Source organism: Lottia gigantea (assembly GCF_000327385.1).
Source record: "Lottia gigantea unplaced genomic scaffold LOTGIsca_13, whole genome shotgun sequence".
Taxonomy (NCBI): Eukaryota; Metazoa; Mollusca; class Gastropoda; family Lottiidae; genus Lottia; species Lottia gigantea.
In genome coordinates, this window is record NW_008707425.1 from 319404 (window position 1) to 337633 (window position 18230).

The 18230-nt window shown below is 34.1% G+C and overlaps 1 protein-coding gene across 1 annotated transcript; it reads right to left on the reverse strand.

Annotated features, from left to right (window-relative positions):
• Positions 1 to 674: 674 nt before the first annotated feature.
• Positions 675 to 18230, reverse strand: LOTGIDRAFT_111250 (hypothetical protein; the record flags this gene model as incomplete). Its single annotated transcript, XM_009048868.1, has 14 exons — positions 675 to 851; positions 1132 to 1311; positions 1699 to 1799; positions 2627 to 2726; positions 3045 to 3182; positions 3588 to 3700; positions 6290 to 6414; positions 6720 to 6823; positions 6978 to 7112; positions 7553 to 7685; positions 11010 to 11127; positions 11176 to 11328; positions 11582 to 11713; positions 18026 to 18230. The coding sequence occupies 14 exons, from the start codon at positions 18228 to 18230 to the stop codon at positions 675 to 677; spliced, it is 1914 nt and encodes a 637-aa protein (XP_009047116.1).

Below are 18230 nucleotides of genomic sequence, written 5' to 3' on the forward strand. Positions count from 1 at the left end.
TACTCCGTAATGATTTGCATTGGGCTGCCATTGATCTTACAGAATTTTGAGAGAAAGCTGTCTTAGATGACCTCTTACAAAAGTCTTTTTGCAAGGTATTTGAAAAAATGCCAAGACGATCATATGTTATGACACAAAGATGGTTTTCGTAATTGTTTGTAGATCACACTAAAGCCTAAGAAGACTAGAATCCACAAAACGTCTATTGATACAATAATTCACCTTTTATTATGTGTCATTTACAGAACGAATGTTTTAATGATATAGACTTGGAACGAAGACGGTAACAATAAATGGCTTACAGACTCAAATGCGCCTGTGAAACCAATCGCTTGCGTCTGTTGTCGAGAGTAAATAGTAAATGCATACCGGTATTTCAAATATATACACATTACTATGTACAGAGGATATGCTAAAAAAAAGTTTTGCCCTATTTTAAAAACATGTTAAAAACTATGCTTAAAAACATTGGCATTATTTTGATCACGTGATCTATGTAGTCTCTACGTACAAATAACAGCATCTGAATATATACAAGCTTTTCTTACGAGGCTTTATCACAAGCTTTTTATTTATGACCTTCTGAAGAAACTATGGGTCGTGCAGTATTAACAAAGCTTTATATTCTCGCTGTTAAGAGTATCTTCTCAATTTTGAAAGGTCATCACTGTACATTATATCCCCTCCGTCTCAAATTCGTTGGTCATTGGTAGTTTCTCTATCGAATCGATTGCATCATCATTGGCGGAATTGGTTTGATACACATCGTCAATTAACTGAACTTTTGACATATCCTCATTGTCACGGAGTTGATGTCTCTGCAGTCTTGGTTTCAGTAAATCAACGATTCTCTGAAAAAAGGTTTTAAAAATGTCAATAGGACTGATAGTATACATGGTTGATGTTATTATGCCTGTGGTAGATGTTGTTAAAAAAAATTTTTGTGAACGCAGTGTAGTACTGAAGTCCCGTTTTGACGCTGATATTCATATTTTGACTGTGATATGACTACTGTTTTAATTTCCAAGGTCAGAAATCGCATATATCAACTATCTCATCTCATTTGCTCCCAGATTCTGCCTGATCGACATAAAGGCACTTATACGATCAAAGATTGACAACATCACTCACCTCTTTCAATGAACCTTTTGATTTCAGTATTTTAAATATAACAACAATTGGAATAAATACAACAGAGGCTAAAGCCAAACACCATCCTACAGCGATAGCCCAGGTGGGATATGAGTAAGTTATCAGTTTTCGTTTATACGTCAGTTCGGAATAACTTATAGCTCCCAAGACGAAGATGGACTGAAATAAATATAAAGGTAAATTCATTTGGAACGAATTTAATATTTTTCATAAGAAAATTCCAAGTACCAACCAAAGCCTAAGTTCTTCCAATGAATTTTCGAGGATAAGGAGCAATTTATCTGTACGATACTAAATCTCATTTTAATCTGCATGCATACCCAAGTTCGTACTTCAATTACCTATTTTGGAAAAGCAACAAGAAGACACACAGCATCCCCCTTCAATTCAGATCAGTTATTGAGTTTCAGAAACAGTATGCCTTTGATTACAATTTTGGGTAGCAAGGTCTCAATATATATATATATATGGAAGAAGAGAGATCGGAATTTAGCAGAAAGAAGCTATTCATGTCCCTAATTCAGAAAACCTTTAATTATTACTTACAAAAGTAAATACTGGAGTGATAAATGTCCAAGCTATTTTCATGAATGGGCCAGGTCGGAAACCAAACATCATTTGCAGATTGTCATAAAACCGATCTATCCCTAAAATAGAAGAGGAAAAAAAAACGTTTAAATATCAATCACCGTGGAATTTCTACACCTATCACAAATCATAATATTATATTATTTTTGTTTCGTTAAGGTGGTAGGGGCATTCTAACCCTCTGGAACATTCGTTGCTAAATCAACAACGGATTGGGTGTTTTGTTGATTTCATTTTTTTTACGCTTCCATCAAAACCACTGGTCATACCAGGAGGTAAAAATTGCTAGAAAATCCCACCCGCCTGTGCCTCTTAAAGAAAAAACTTTTATAAATAACTCGTCATCCTTTTAAGTCATCTATCAATGTAATCTTCAAACTGCATTGGTATCTCATAAACAGCGTATTATAAATAAACATATTTTTAGTATTTATTTAAGCAGATTAAACGCTTCCCTATGGAAAAGGATTAACTATTCCCCCACCCCCTCCATTTTCCCTGTGGAATCATTATTCCCAATAAAATGTTCGTGATTTTCTGGTTTCCTTAATATTTGGTTATAAAATGTAAACAACTTTCCAATTGAAAACCTGTATCCCTATCGAACAAACGAATCATAGCTCATGCAAGCTTCGATATGAATATGTAAAAAAATAATAATTTAGCCGAACCTTCACAAACAAAATCCGATCGAGGGAAAAAAACAAAATTCTACCGAAACCAATCTATGGAAAACCCCAAACATCAAAAAAACTGAACTCTCATGCTTTTAGATTTGAAGTCAAATGTCATAAAAAGGGAATACGTTATGGTACCTAAATCATGTTAAATTCAACTAACAAACAATGCATTCTATTTTTAAATACCACCTTATACCAAAACATACCGTAAATGTAAGCAACGACGATACACTCGAAGAAGGCCACTACAAGAACTATCCGGCTGGCAGAGTAGTAGTCGAATAGCTGAAATACATACATCCCGCCCTAGGAAAGGCGGGAATTGTCTTAGTATACAATAAAATATTTTTTTAAAAATTAAAAACCATCCTACCTTGTATTCATATTGACGTGTAACATTATATATATTTATTTTTCAAATATCAAATTTCAAACTTTTTCAATAGCTTTTTGTTAAAAAAATCAAAATTCATGAATTCTTGTAAAGGGCAAATGTTGACATTTGTATGAAAAAGAATAATTGAAATATATAACAGATATCAAGGCATGCCATCAAGCAAAAAATGTATCTTAATGGAATATATGCTGTTAAAATATCAAAAACAAAATATGAAGTGTACTTACTTCAGTCACCATGGACAATCCGATGAAAAACGAGAGAATACAGATTCCAAGAATTAAAAATTCTCGACGTTTACCCACTCTAAAGATTTGTGGTTTTAAATCCACAACAGCGGTAACAAATCCTTCAACTCCAACAAACTGTAACAAATATTCAAAGATATTGAAACCTATCGTAAAGTATAGATAACGCCTTGTGAAACGTTTGAAAGTGTAATTTTCATATATCACTGTTCTATTGTTCAAGCAGTTAATCAAATGGTTGATGAAAATGGTCTAAAATCACAACTGGTCAGATCAGTTGGTCTTCTGCAAAAAAGCAAAATTCGGATGCAAAATGTACTAATCCCATTGGTTTGCAATCCAGATAAGAACGTGTTCTTTTCAGAAGCATAATATTTTGTATCTCACCACAATCAAAAACCCTCTCATCTTTCAGTAGAAAAATTGCCTCCAGTCTCTCTGCTTTGCTGATATGTAAAATACCATTTGACTATACAAATTTACGTTACAGATCAGGGAACTAGCCTAAATCATAATACGTACCTGACTGTCTAGACCCAATAAGATGACCATCACAAAGAACAAAACAGACCAAAGTGGAGCAAAGGGCATTTGAGCAACAGCCTCAGGATAGGCAATAAAAGCCAAACCAGGACCTGAAATGAGAAAAGGACACATTGAAAGAATATATAACTGACTCCTTAGTCAGCAATATTTTACAGAAGATGTCAGTTAGAATGAAGAGATCCTTCTTTTTCTATAAAACAATAGTAATTATACTTAAGAAGCGTGATTTTTCCCATACAAAATGGGTGGCGTGATGTAATTGAATATTAATATTTAGTATTTAAGCCAATTAATGCAGGCCATGCCTTTCATATATTCATTCTTCAAGCATATTCATTATGATTTTTTGAAAGAAGTTTTTTGTGTCTTAAAAATTTGAGGTGTTGTTTTGAGTCACGACATGCAGAGGATTATGTATTTCTAAATTATTTATTAATCCCCTAGGCCTCTTGGCGAATCAAGGTGAAGTACTTTCTAGAGATAACCATGTCAAGACAGCTTTATCACTAATATCTCACTATAATTCATCACTTGTGTTTATTTTTCTGCTCGAATTCTTGTTTTTATAAAGATCTATTTTTGGCAACTGACACGTTAAGTCACCTCACATTAAATGAATTTATATTTTTCGTGCAAAAATTTCCATCGCTGCAGACAGCATGCTGTTTTCGATCCATTAACCCTATCAGTAATTCTTTGCATGTTTTTCAGCTTTGAATTTTGTCAGTGTTTAGCTTAAAGTCAGTAGTTAGACACGCTTAGGATATTCCATGAATATAAAGCTTAGAAATGATTAATTTTTTTATGTTTTAAAAAAAATACTAAATGAATATATATTTGGTGATTAAAAACAATACTGGGAAGACCAATTTACAAACGTAACAATAATGAAAACTTTCCTCACGATAAAAAATATACAATGTCTTAGTTTATTTTTATTTTATTTTTTTACTTATGATAAGAATGCCTGTAAATGAATTTTCTCTCACAATAGCAGTAGAAAAAATCTCCCAAGCATTATAAATTCAGAAAAAAGCCCTCGGCGTTTTATCAGACAAAACAAATCGATATTTCATTATTTTAAATTATTCATTCCACTGAAAACATCTCTTGTTTTGTTCCAAATAAATAATTATAAGTGTTGTCTCAGAGGATGCTAAATACCACGAGCGTAACCGTTAAAATGTATTGTAACTAATTGCATTTTTGGAAAACCACAGTCTATTAACAGCAATTTGTTGTTGTACCATACTTGGATAACTTAACATTAAGCCAAATAAAATCTTGGAGGAAAGTAGGTGGAGCTTAGGTATGCTACAACCAGTCTATTTTGAAGCTTCATCCCTTTCTTTTAACAATGACATGCACGGGCTTCTATTTCTTTGGATAAAACGGTAACGTTATCAATGCCATAATGAGTTCAAGCTGTCAATCATATATACCACGTGTCGTACTCATTAACACATTTAAACAAAGTCCTCCTATTCGTTTGTTGAACTTATTGAACAAAATGTCATGTCAAGTCATTATTGAAGTCCGTAAGTGAAAAGTCAAACCTACCCTGAAAATTATATTTTGCCAAATTTTTCTTTATACAATTCACGTCGGTTATAACAGATATTTTTTATCTTATATTCTGCTGAACTGATTAAACTATATATTTCAATTACTCTTGTCTGTTCCTTATGAGTGTTGTATACTCACTTCACTTCACGTAATAATGCAAAAGTGGGCATCCAAACTACCAAACTGTTTTAAACTTTTAACATCAACTGACAGATTGCTTGGTATAATAATAGAAACTAGTGTTTATTTTAGTTATTTTTTCTTATTTACCAAAACATTAACCTAGATTTTACATGTCGAGGAATTGTGTGATGATGTAAATAGGTCAACGACTGAACCAATTACAGATTTTCAGATGTAGTGGGGATGTTTACCATTTTGTAGCCAACTTGAAAGAAGGTATAACAAACACGTCAAATATTCATCTTCATGGTAATTCCAAGTTAAGTTATAGGCCCTCCCTATTCCAAAAGGGGGGGGGGGATGTGTTTGTGTCTTTCGTTTCTGAAACAACGACTGTCCAGTTATAGGCCCTCCCTATTCGACAGGGGGGGGGGGGGATGTGTTTGTGTCTTTCGTTTTTGAAACAACGACTGTCCAGAATGTTAAAACCTTTGGATAAACCTTTTTTTTCGGTTCAAAATGCAATCTGAAACACTGATGAATTGTGGAATGCATATGTTTTATATTTGGAAATCGTTTACTTACGTGAGTGCCAGTGCTCGACAATACCCACCTAATTGCATACTGAATTTAGGACTGTTTGAGAAGTATTACAAAAAAACCAGATATTTGCTGTTACTCAAGGGTTTCACGCTGTGTTATATATTATGACGGTATGTTTGAAGGTATCAACTAATTAATGGAGTTTGTAGTTCATAACAAACCTAATTATACGATGTTTAGAAAATAATTAATTTAGTTTGTCATTAGACCAGCTATGTTACAGACAACTTGTATATAAAACGATGGCCTGGGTCACAAATATAGAGAGATCACCTTCTAAAATTGTATTCTGCAACACACCCGTTGGTCTTTTTTTCCATAGTTCAGAAAAGGGGTAGACTAGGTATTTTCTTCAACTAAACAAAGGCTTTTATTTTTTCACCTACCTGATTCTGCTACTTCTGATATGCTAACATTTTGTTGTTTAGCCATAAAGCCAAGTACTGAGAAGGTGACAAAGCCAGCTAGAAAGCTAGTACCACTGTTTACAGCAGCAAACATAACAGTATCACTGCAAAATACAAAGATTGATATAAACGAAAAATGTATATAATTCTTTGCACTAAGAGTGCTTGAGGCTTTATGTTCAGAAAACCGAAAGGCATATGTCCTTGCTTGTTTCTTAAACATTGTATCGATCTTTTCAAGTGGTACGTGTGGTAGGAAGCTATGGTTTAGCTCCCAGATATGAACATAACTGTATTACAAAGTTCAGTATTACCCTGACGATGGTTGCCCCTTTGCCTAAATTTTGGTAAGGAAATTTTCCTTTTCTGTGGGCGTCCAACTGTGTTTAAACAAGTAAGTATGGCTTACCGATAACAATTGTGGTGAAATTTATTGTAGCTGCCTAATGCGGTAAGTGTACCCAAACTGATAGAATAGGAAAAGAAAATCTGAGTACCGGCATCAACCCAAACCTGAAAACATAATTAGTGGTACAGGTTACATTATGCAATCAATAACGAAAAATAGCCTATAGAAGATAAGCACACGTTACCAAATAATACGCGATTGGGCATCACCCAAGCAAACTAGAATATTGAAAACATAAAATTGAAAAAAAAAACTCACTTGTGGTTCGGCTAATTTGGACCAATCAGGGAGCAAATAGTATTTTATGCCTTCCGATGCGCCATCTAGTGTTACACCACGAATCAACAAGACCAACATCAGGATGTAAGGACTGGTAGCCGTAAAATACATAACCTAAATAAACAAATAGAAACACACGAGGATATATTAAAAATTTCCTAAAATATATTCTGAAACAAAAATATTTAATTTTCTTTACTTTTTTGAAAATTATAGAAAAATTCATTTACAGTTTACATATTTTCTAGGAAAGAGAAAAAATCGGTGCCGATGGATAACTTGTGTTTCCAAAAAAGGGATGTGAATCACAATATAATTTTACCGCTCATTTAATCAATGAGACTTTGTCATGATCGAAAGTGGTGTTATTTGAAAGCTTTTGAAGTCCTCCAACGACACCGCATTCAATTTAAGGTTTATCACAGGGGGGTTTGAAAAAATACTAAAAGTTATGGATAAAAATTCTGCAAACATGTTATTAAAATTTTAAAACAAAATAATAGAATATCGGTGTTACAAAAGCACACTCAAAGAACACCGATTCAATAGATCACCTTTCCAGAGCTCTTAATGCCCTTCCAGATGCAGAAATACACCACGATCCATGCGAGTAACAGACATAGGGCCAGGTCCCACTTGATGTTGCCAGGAGACCCCACACCGCTGGACAGTTGCAGGACTTTCCGCCTGAAGAAATTTCTACACTATAATGGCTGTTTATTATTAGTTTAAGCGACTGCAACATATTCTTATATATGTGCAGCGCCGAAAAGAAGATGCCGCCATATTGAAAACAAAATGGCGACAACAACAAAGCAATAACAAGAGAGGTCAAATAACAACACAATATATCATTGTTTAGATGATGATGTGAATTGGATATTTAGTAAGATGGCAGAATTCTATTCTGCATTTTGGACAAATTTGGTAAGATTTTTTTTCTCATTTTCGATCAAGATTAACTATTCCGTTTTGTATTTTTTTTTTTAGTGATTTTAAACAGTACTTATCATAGTTGATGAAATTTTGCTCAGCCAGACTAATTTTGTGTAGAGCCTATCAGTCATGGGTAACTGTGGGGTTTCTAAGCCCCTCAGTTTATGCATCACAACTGATAGGGAACATCTTGGGGACGCATCGATGCCAAAGATAGACACCGCTTCTTATCAGAGAAAGTTAACTTCATCAGTAGAAGCAATGCCTAAATAAGCTGAAAACTAGAGCTTGTTTGGGAAGGGTCTTCCAACGTTGATTTCTATGATCGAGAATAAAAAAGTTTTGCAAAGAGACAAATTGGCAATGACTAAATGGCTAAAATCGTATGCACTCATGTACATTAATGCCTTTTGAATCCTTAAAACTAACAAATGCTATTAAATATATATATAACTTTCATATATAAATACTTCGAGGTTCAGTGGTTCATTCAGATCATCACCCAAAGGCGAATGCTTCAAATGGTACGGATCCTCATTTGTCCGGGGATGTCGTTATTTCAATTTGCCCACAGTATACATGTCAACTGTGTGAAATCCAGTCATCTGGATAATGATCTGAGATAATGTACATAAATTTTCAAATTGCAAGGCACGATCACAAGAATGACCACCAAATCTCGAAGAACATAAATGGCAATGGGGACTAATGAAGCTCGTAGTTAAACTCTATGTAATCAGGGCACCGTTACGAGGGACGGTATTCTAAACAATGGACAAATAAATGCGCTCTAAGCACTTGTAAATAACTTCAGAATGTACATAACCAAACGGAGCAATTAGTATATATAAATGTACCTCTCAAGATGATAATGATAATGAAAAAAATGATAGTGAAATGATAATGGAACTTAATAGCAATGAAGATGAAACAATGGTGTGTTCCATCGATGTCAATGATAATGAAAATAACTCTCATAAAAAATCTATAAGGATTGTTACTAAACAGAAGCCGGTATATCTGAATCTCAATTTATTTGAATTGCTTTCAATAACCGACCTTGGTTCAAAGGTCTGGATTCTATAAGAGTTTCGGTCTTAGTAACAGCCCTTGTAGCTTATTCAAAATACATTTCATCAATAAAATAATTTTGCAATATTAAACACGATATTCGATTGTTACTGTTAGCAATGCAAAAAACCCAACAAATGTGAAAACCAAATGGAGTTACATTATTGAAATTTAGACCTACCTTTCAGGCACTGAAGTAAAGAATATTTTTCAGATTGGCCAAATATTTTTCAAATCCTAAATGCCATCTCAACAAACAACAATGGCAGAAGCCCAGAGCCATAGATCATAGCTTGAACATGATATACATTTTTATATCTCGCAGTACACAATATTGCGTATTTCAAGCTCGCGAGCAAAGCAAGCCATCATGCAGTTTTCTTGCTAGCAAAAATATTGTTTATATTGAGTTTTCTCTATGAATCAATAGAAATTGAAATTGCAGTTCATTTTCCGAACATTTAGAATATAAAAGGTTCCTGATGTATTATTCAAATATTGGTTAATTAATTAATTAATTGAGGTTAATGCCCTCAACCAGGTTGTTTACTACGGTGCTCAAATACTCTCAAATGCTTCATGTGCATAATTGTACCCGAAACCAAGAACATTATCAAATAATTAGAAAAGGGCGGGTTATCTTGTCTGCACCATAACAAAATTCATCCTAGCTTTCTAAGTTTAAGGCATAACTACTATTGTTTATGCTATATGTTTCTGAAACACTACCTTTTTCGTCGTACGCATTGATTTTTTGAATATCCGTACAGAAAAGACTAAGATGTAATGGCCCAAATTCGTCGCATTACTTAGTCGACATTAATGATTAATCACGAATCGTATTGGTTGAAGCTGAATGACTGCCAAGTCAGATTTTGTAAAAATGTCATTTAATCACGAGGCTCAGGTCGAGGCGTGAATGTTAATTCGTGCCCTGAAATTATATGTAACTAGCCAGGATTAAATTCCATCATCGGTTAAGATAAAACATATCATACCCTTTCAACGAATAACATGTTTAATATTGCAAAATTTAATTCAAAACTAATATTTTATATACGAAGTTTATATTTTTCAGTTAAATACATTGGTCATAATATTTTACGGCGTTTTACTCAAACCCAAACTTCTTTCGACTTTGAAGATTGAACACGCGTTTTTAAATGACCTGCAGTAAAATCAACGGAAACAAGATAAGCATTTTTAGAGAAAATGTACTATTCACTAACGCACCAATTTGACAAAAAAAAAAAATACTCAAAATGTAGTGTTGCGTTAAGTGAATATTAGCTGTCTAACAACCGCAACAACTTTCAAAGCCGAATGCTATCTGGGTATGAGTTTGAGGGTTTCAAGTGACTTCAACTGTTTGCAAATGTTGAAACTGCATTCTAGATAGCATTTTTCTGAAAAACTGATCAGGCGATGTGCCATCGAGGAGTGCTTTTACAACTTCTGCAACAATGACGGTCTTTAATGATAGTTTTTCATTACGTATGGAAATCTTAACAAGACATTTTTCTGTAGGGGCTCTCGAAAGAGCATTGTTGGAGTTTAACACTCACCTCTGAGAGCTGAAAATGAGCTTTAGATAATTTAAGGGCTTGGCAAATTAGATAAGTGCAAAAAGTTATCGGGTGCTTTATATATATATAATATAGTTAGATACCTTGCACAATAAACTTACTGCAAAATTCAAAATTATTCATATCATTATGAAAATCTTCGAACCAAATAATATAATTTGAAAAGTGTTGAATTTCTCAATAATTCAAACCAAAAAAAATAGTTTATTTCAACAACCTTTTAAGTTTTTTTTTAAATGGTGGCGTATTTTCTCCAAAATCCTGCTTTTGCTTACAATATCCAAGATGGCGACTTCTCGAGAAAATGATAAAAATAAGATCAAAAATATTTCCGCCATATTAATTTATTCTCAGATTTCAAATTTTGCAGTGAGCATGTCTAAAGAAAAAAAAAGAAATTATTGAAAATTATACATACTCCCAGAATTCTGTTACGGAATCAATCACCTGACCGGAAGTGTTCTGGTTCAGGCTTAAGTTGTGCGTCATAGTTTGGTACAAGACGGAACCATTGAAAGCAGACGACTCGTTAAAAACTGACGTCAGATTGGTACCATTTCCGTCACTGATGCGATTATCAAAACTTCGACAATTGTCCGTGTTCCAGTCATTATCACAAGTAGACCATGGTAAAACGGCTTGAAATGATTGGAATAGGTAATAGAACGCCCAGGCTAGGATGATGTTATAGTCTATATTCAATAAGAAGACTATAATAGCACTGGCGTAACCAATACCTAAAAGAAAACAGTCGTAACATAAAAGTATATGATTACTGGCTAAAAAGACGAGGTTTGGTGTCGGTTGTCGGGATGAAAGACTGTTTTTCACGAAAATTCACAGCAAATACTAGAGGACTTGCTTAGATTTCCATAGATAATATGTGATAAATTAATGTCAAGTCATGTCTAGGCTAGCAATACTTCAGGCAAGACATACGCATATTTGGCCACGATTCCAATGTCTTAAACAAATTCCAAGATAGTTTACCTTGAAACATTGGACAAAGTTTCCAGGGACCAATTCCACCTTCAGACATGAACTGACCGATGGATACTTCTAAGAAAAACACTGGTATACCACCACATATCACAGCTATAAAGTAAGGGATCAGGAAGGCACCTGTAATAAACAAGAAACAGGATTGCTATAAGTGCTTTGTGAGATATATTTCTATTGTCCAATCGAATCAATGGCAGCATCAAACGGTATTTCGGTCCTTTCTTTTTGCAGGTTTTGTGAGGTAACGCCTGTACGGAATTACTATCGACAGATAACGTTTACATGTCGGAGTTTTTGTATCTGGATACAGAATACTACTATAACCACATCATTACTTTAATTCCTTAGAGTCCAGTCTTTAATGAATATTTGACATTTGAAGTTGGTTAAACCATGAATTATTCAGTCGAAGTTGATTAAGTACCTGGTAATTATCATTTTATTTAATGATATACCAATGATGTTTGTCTTATTGCACGCGATCATCTATTTCAAAGTCGTACTGGTTTGTGAGTAGCCATATAATTCACGGAAATTGTTTTTCTTTTCTTAGTTTTCTTATGAAGGATAATCAATTTCGTGATATTTACGACTTTTACGTAATTAAATGCTGTTATATTTCACGCTTATCGACACTTCTCAAAAAGAATGCAGGGATCGATTATAAGCAAGAGGGATCATAAAGTCAAAGGGTTCCTCTAATCCTCCTTATTTTTTTAATACTGTATTACAAAATGTTAAAAAACCATTACTTTCGACAAAGCATAAATTATCAATAATGTACAATTGCTAGTTTCTACCTTTCCGAATTTCGGACTAGCACTATATGCAATATCTTTCATTAAATACTCTACGGTATAAAACTCTCAGAAAGATTTTCTAAAACGGACTGAATTTTTCTTTAGTTAAATCACACGAGAAATCAACTATTGTTTTATAGTAAGCCTGTTTTAATAAATGAACATAGGTTTCATGTCATGTGGAAGGTAATGGCTTTCATAAGACTTATTTTGACAACAAAAATATTTGACATTTTTAGGGGTGGGTGATACATTATCACGTTTAATACAGAGATAAATTACACGGGACATCCGGCTGTCCGAGATAAGGACTTTTAAGTGTAAAAGAGTTCACTTTTCTAAAAGTAAATCTGAATGTATTAAAATGTACAAGCGCAAAATATTCATTAGGCATAATGAAGATCGTCAAATTTATAGCTGTAACATCTACAATAACAAACGTTGCATGAAAGCAGTGGCAGTAAACATACAAGACTTGCAGAAAGGTATCCTATCTGATATTTTGCCTTCCCTTTGCCCTAAACGTTTGAGGATGTCTTCAGAAAATCAATGGTCGAAGTTTGAACACTTATACAATCTTTGACAGATCATCGAATTTGAACGCGCGTATTCATGGCTATAAAGTAGATTTGCAACTCTACAAAGCCTTTTTGACATTTCTACCCATCCTTTTCTATACAATCGTCTTTATTAAAGTTTGAATCAACTTGACACAATATCGTGTCATCGTCCGTTCCGCTAGCCATGAAAGTTACCGTAAACTTTTTCATATGAATGGAAATTTTGTCAACTAAGGTTAACGAGAGGCTATGCCTCGGCTTCAACCTTATTTCTTCTTTAGTAAATTAATTTTAGAATCTTTGTTACTATTGTATAATCATTCTTTTTCACAACAAAAAGGGGGGCAATTCTTGTATGAAATTTTCACCATAATATTCTTAATATCAAATAAAGACACCGGATACCACTTTTCATTATGAAATTCCTATGATTGGTATAATCTTCTCATGTGAAAAGTTCATTAGCTGTTACTAATGTTTCGTTGTTTGGGTATCTGGTTTTGTTTTGCGATATGGATCGTTCGTACTTGGTTCATATATTCAGTTTTATATCTGCTTATAGATGTGTAAATATATTATGATAAGCATTGTGAATACTGGCAAATACCGCCACTTTAAAATCACTATGCTAAAAATGTGACCAAGTACAAATGGCCTTTAGCGTCCATGTGATAGAAAATACTGGTTAGGTTGCCCTTTTTTTAATATAATACACCGAACTAGGACGTCCTGGTGTATTTTATAAAATGCATTATATTGCACCTGGCGATATATTGGCATTTAACAAAAACATCTGCTAAAAACTATAATATGCATTGAACACGTCCTGTTACCAGCTGGCAACCAGAATCTACCACCCGGGGTATTTAGAGCGTCCTAATGACTCATTCCAGAATTATTCTGCCTATCCAAAATGAGGAATGCTTAGGACATGGAAGTGTTATTCAACACATACGTAGACCATTTCATGATAAAATCATGATATTCCCTGACTATTAGAAACCACTCCACAAAACGCGTATAATCAGCATTAATGGCACATTCCCTTTAAATACTGACCTACTTCGCAATCGACATTTTCGACACAATTTGACCTAACAGAAACAAAGATATCATTTCTACGAATACAACGCCTTTGTCAGTTTACACAGAATGCCGTCTGCTTATCTACAGTGTTTTTAACAAAGGTTGTTAAGAGATTAACGTGCATGTTATGGTTACATAGTATGCAGTTGATGTGCAGAAAACCAATGGTGTTCGTTAATATCCACGCCCATTGAAAGCAGACACCGTTAAAGGCGTGAAAACTCCGAAACACCCTAAACAGCATTTCAATAGGTCGTCGTCAAAAACACAACGATCTGCTAACGCTGTGTAATACACTTTAGAGCGTTTTCGCTTGGCTTAATCCAATGAAATCGCAATCAAACTGTCACGTGAGCATACTTTAGAAAAAACTGAACCTAATATGAGAATATTCACTGCACCCAGTGGTGATATTCCCAAAACGAGGACCCAGTGACTTCTTTTTCAGGTTTAGGTCGTTAATTGTACATATAAAGTGCTTTGGCTTCATTGTCACGGTATGATTAACATGTGTGCTTTCGCCTACGCTCGTGTGGACATAGAACAACGCGAAGTAACACGCCGTGTCATTTTACGCGGCGTGAAAACGCAACATAAATTGTGTATGTGGACACAAGCCTTAATTCTTTTTAATACAACGTCTAACTAATAAAATGATAGGCGATATGTTACTGTTAAAGTGATACTAATCTGAAGTGTTAACTTCCTTCTGTTAAGCAGCCAATATTCCGAATTTCAACCACCCGTTCCACCCTACAGGATGATCATCACTAGCTTACAGGTCATCTCGACCCTTATAATCGTAGATTACTGGGCATATACTTGACAAGCATTAAGCTTCATGCATAGGGTTGAGGTTAGAGAGTCGATCCACCAATATCAATTCAGATTAACCTTAATTGCATGCTCTACCTAGGGAACATAGATGTCTATAAATCAGACATATACAGATTAATTTGTGGTATAATAGATCTTATCTCGGTTTAACGCAATCGCATCCACGCGAAGCTTTCTGTTCATTCCAGACATGGGATTTAAACTAAATCGTGACAAAAAACAGAAAGTAATACACTGAAATACGAACTGAAAGTCAAATTTGATATCTATCAGATGGAGATGAACATGGCTAACAATACCAATGACGCAATCGTTTGTTTTTATATTCGACATTTTGATGTATTCATTCATGGAACAGATAACCCAAATACACGATTAACATGTGTGTAACAACCATTAGATTGACGTCAGTAATACGTTTCTTGGCAAGCTTTATTGTTTTGGTGTTTAGTTATGCTGCAAACTGATCGTGTTGACTGTTGCCATGTTATCACTGGCTGGTGTGGGATATACACACCCACTGTAAAGATAAAAACATGCCAGCGTTGCTATCTAGTAACCTTGACCTTGTAATGAATTAATTCATTGGAAAAGATTTGTCTATATTTGTAAAAGAAAACAATACATGAGTGCCCATCCCTTACATACCAATGCTAACCGAAATGATACATGGAAGGTGCGTTCCAAAATGTCATTTTCGTATTTACTTATATATAACATTATTATTCTTAAACTAAAACAATACAAAATCACCCTTCCTTAAATGCAAACCGAAATCTGTTCCAAAGAGCAAACAACAAACCGTTGGCATACTGGTACTTAGGTATTTTCTTCTTAAATATAACAAATGTTTGAAAATGTCATATTCGGATAAGAATGGTATAAATTAAAACCTGTTCAGCAAAGTCAAAGAGAATATTTCTTAAACTGCTTTGTTTGAAAAAAAAAGTCGAACTTGCCTCATACTCTTAATTAACCAAACAAAGTTTCGCTAAAAGAAGCATTCTTGAGTAAGCGACCATCGATTTGTATCCGATTAATGGAACTGTGTTCATCAGTGTTCATTTCGATATATTGATGGTACCTGTTTGAAATATTGAATACGACCCCATCAGTCCACAATCAACAACAACTGAGCTCACCGGTCTCAAAGGTCCTGAGTGACTGGTGAAATAAATAGCGATAATATGCCAAAAGACTGTGCTGTCTGGCCAATCATTGCAAATAGATGTTTACATAATCTTAACTAGAAATTTCTAGACTGCTACATAATACCCCGTATGCAATTTCCAGATATTTCTGGTTCTATTCGAGTCTAGAATCTTCTGCTTGCATCATGATTTCAAATCTCTTACATAGTGTCCACGTTAAAGATGCTAATTCTTCTGGGTCTGTGACAATACCGTCACTTTTGATTTCAATTAATATGATGCAAAGATTTTGGAACAATGCTTCAAGGTTTATGAGGATTCTTAAAGGAGATCCTTTCAGTAACGACAGGTAAGTAAAGTTGTACATTCAGCAATGATAAATTCCGAATATTTTATACACGATGTTTTATAAAACATGAAAAACAACTTATAAAACACGAAAAACAACGTGGACTCTTTAGCAGTTATAATCGAGGTCAGTTGACAATTTCCGATCGCAGAGGGGTACCAAGTTATAGGAAGTATAACAGGCTACGATATCTCGATATCTGTACATGGCATAGAAAGTCTATTTGTGGAAACAAATATGTCAAATTTTATCCAATTGATTCGCTACGTGATGTTAAAAGATTTACTTCATAACATCCAGTCAGTCAGGCACAAAGAATTACAATTTCCGTTGACCGATTTTTTATGATGAATATCCACGGACGATTATTTAGCTCGCCCATACTAATACATAGATTGATACAACGTAATTTTATTTTAATTAAAGCATAATTAATTACATTGTTTAAGAAAATAACTGTATACTGTACTATAATAAATAACGTGGCGTTCAAGCCCTAGACACTTGGAAAGAGAAAGAAAGTGGGCTACAACCTAAATGATTCACATATAAAAATCAATTAAAACCCACTGCTAAGAAATATGTTTTCCACAACTAACTTGCCAAATAACCAAAAATAAACTTGAAAGTCTTATTTTAAGAAGTCAGTTTTTCATAATATAAAATTCCGGTATGTTTTGCAATCCCACAAATGTTATAGGTAAATAGAAAAGAGGAAGCTTGTTCCATTTTGAAACCTTAGAGCTAAGCCGACTTTCATTCGACCTTTGTAGAATAGAATTTATGTAGGAAATGTGGGAGAAAAAAGGACTAACGATAACAATATTTTGTCTGGCATTAACTAAGCTATATTGTTTGAAATCTTTGGCTAATAGGCTGTTATAAACATATGGAATTACCCAACCAAGATTAGTAATAAATTGCATAAACATTACCTATTTGATCTTCAAGTTTCAAGTTTGTTGATGATTTGTATTCCAAGTAATACATTATGTTTTATGATTGTAGAATAAATAATTCATTAATATAAAGAGTCTAACAGCGCAGTTATAACTGTTTTATCATTGCACTGTGATAACCAAAACTTGATTGCTACTTGTGGAACCTTACATGAAACGATTTTATTGGTATAGCAGATATAACTGTTATATCATTACAAAGAGCAAGTAACTCGATTCGGTCAAATCCTTTAAATGCAAATTAAAATACTTCTGCCATTCGACTTTAAAAAAGTGGTGTTATTTCATCGAAATTTCAAGAAATATTGAGGAGCTCAATTCTAAATAACTCATGTGTAATGTTACTAGCTGGATGTATAATTTTTCGATTCCGAACTTTATAGTTTCTCTTATATCAGATAGTTATTGCTAGTGGTCATAAAACTTTACTTGTGTAATGAATGTCTGGTGCTCATGATATTACCAACACGTACCGCATGCTGATCTTTAGAAAGTCGGCTAAATAATCATTGTCTATTGTTTGGGTCTGGGGATATTCGTATAGTATATAGTACAGCACGAAATTCACTGGTCTAACTATTGTGCCTGGAAATTTATCACTACAAGATGCAAAAACACGTCTGACATAAATTGGTCGTTATCTGGTTTCATCGATCAAACCAAACATTGTGTAAAGAATGGAATTCTCACCTCCGCCATTTTTATAACACAGAAAAGGAAATCTCCAAACATTTCCGAGACCAACGGAAAACCCGATACAGGCCAACAGGAAATCAAACTTGCGGCCCCAGGTTTCCCTTTTCTGTAACTTTTCGTCAGCTGTTGAAGCCGTACCATCTGATGATGCGATATCTGTGTTGGCTGACCATCCCGGCTTCTCGCCATTTAATAACAT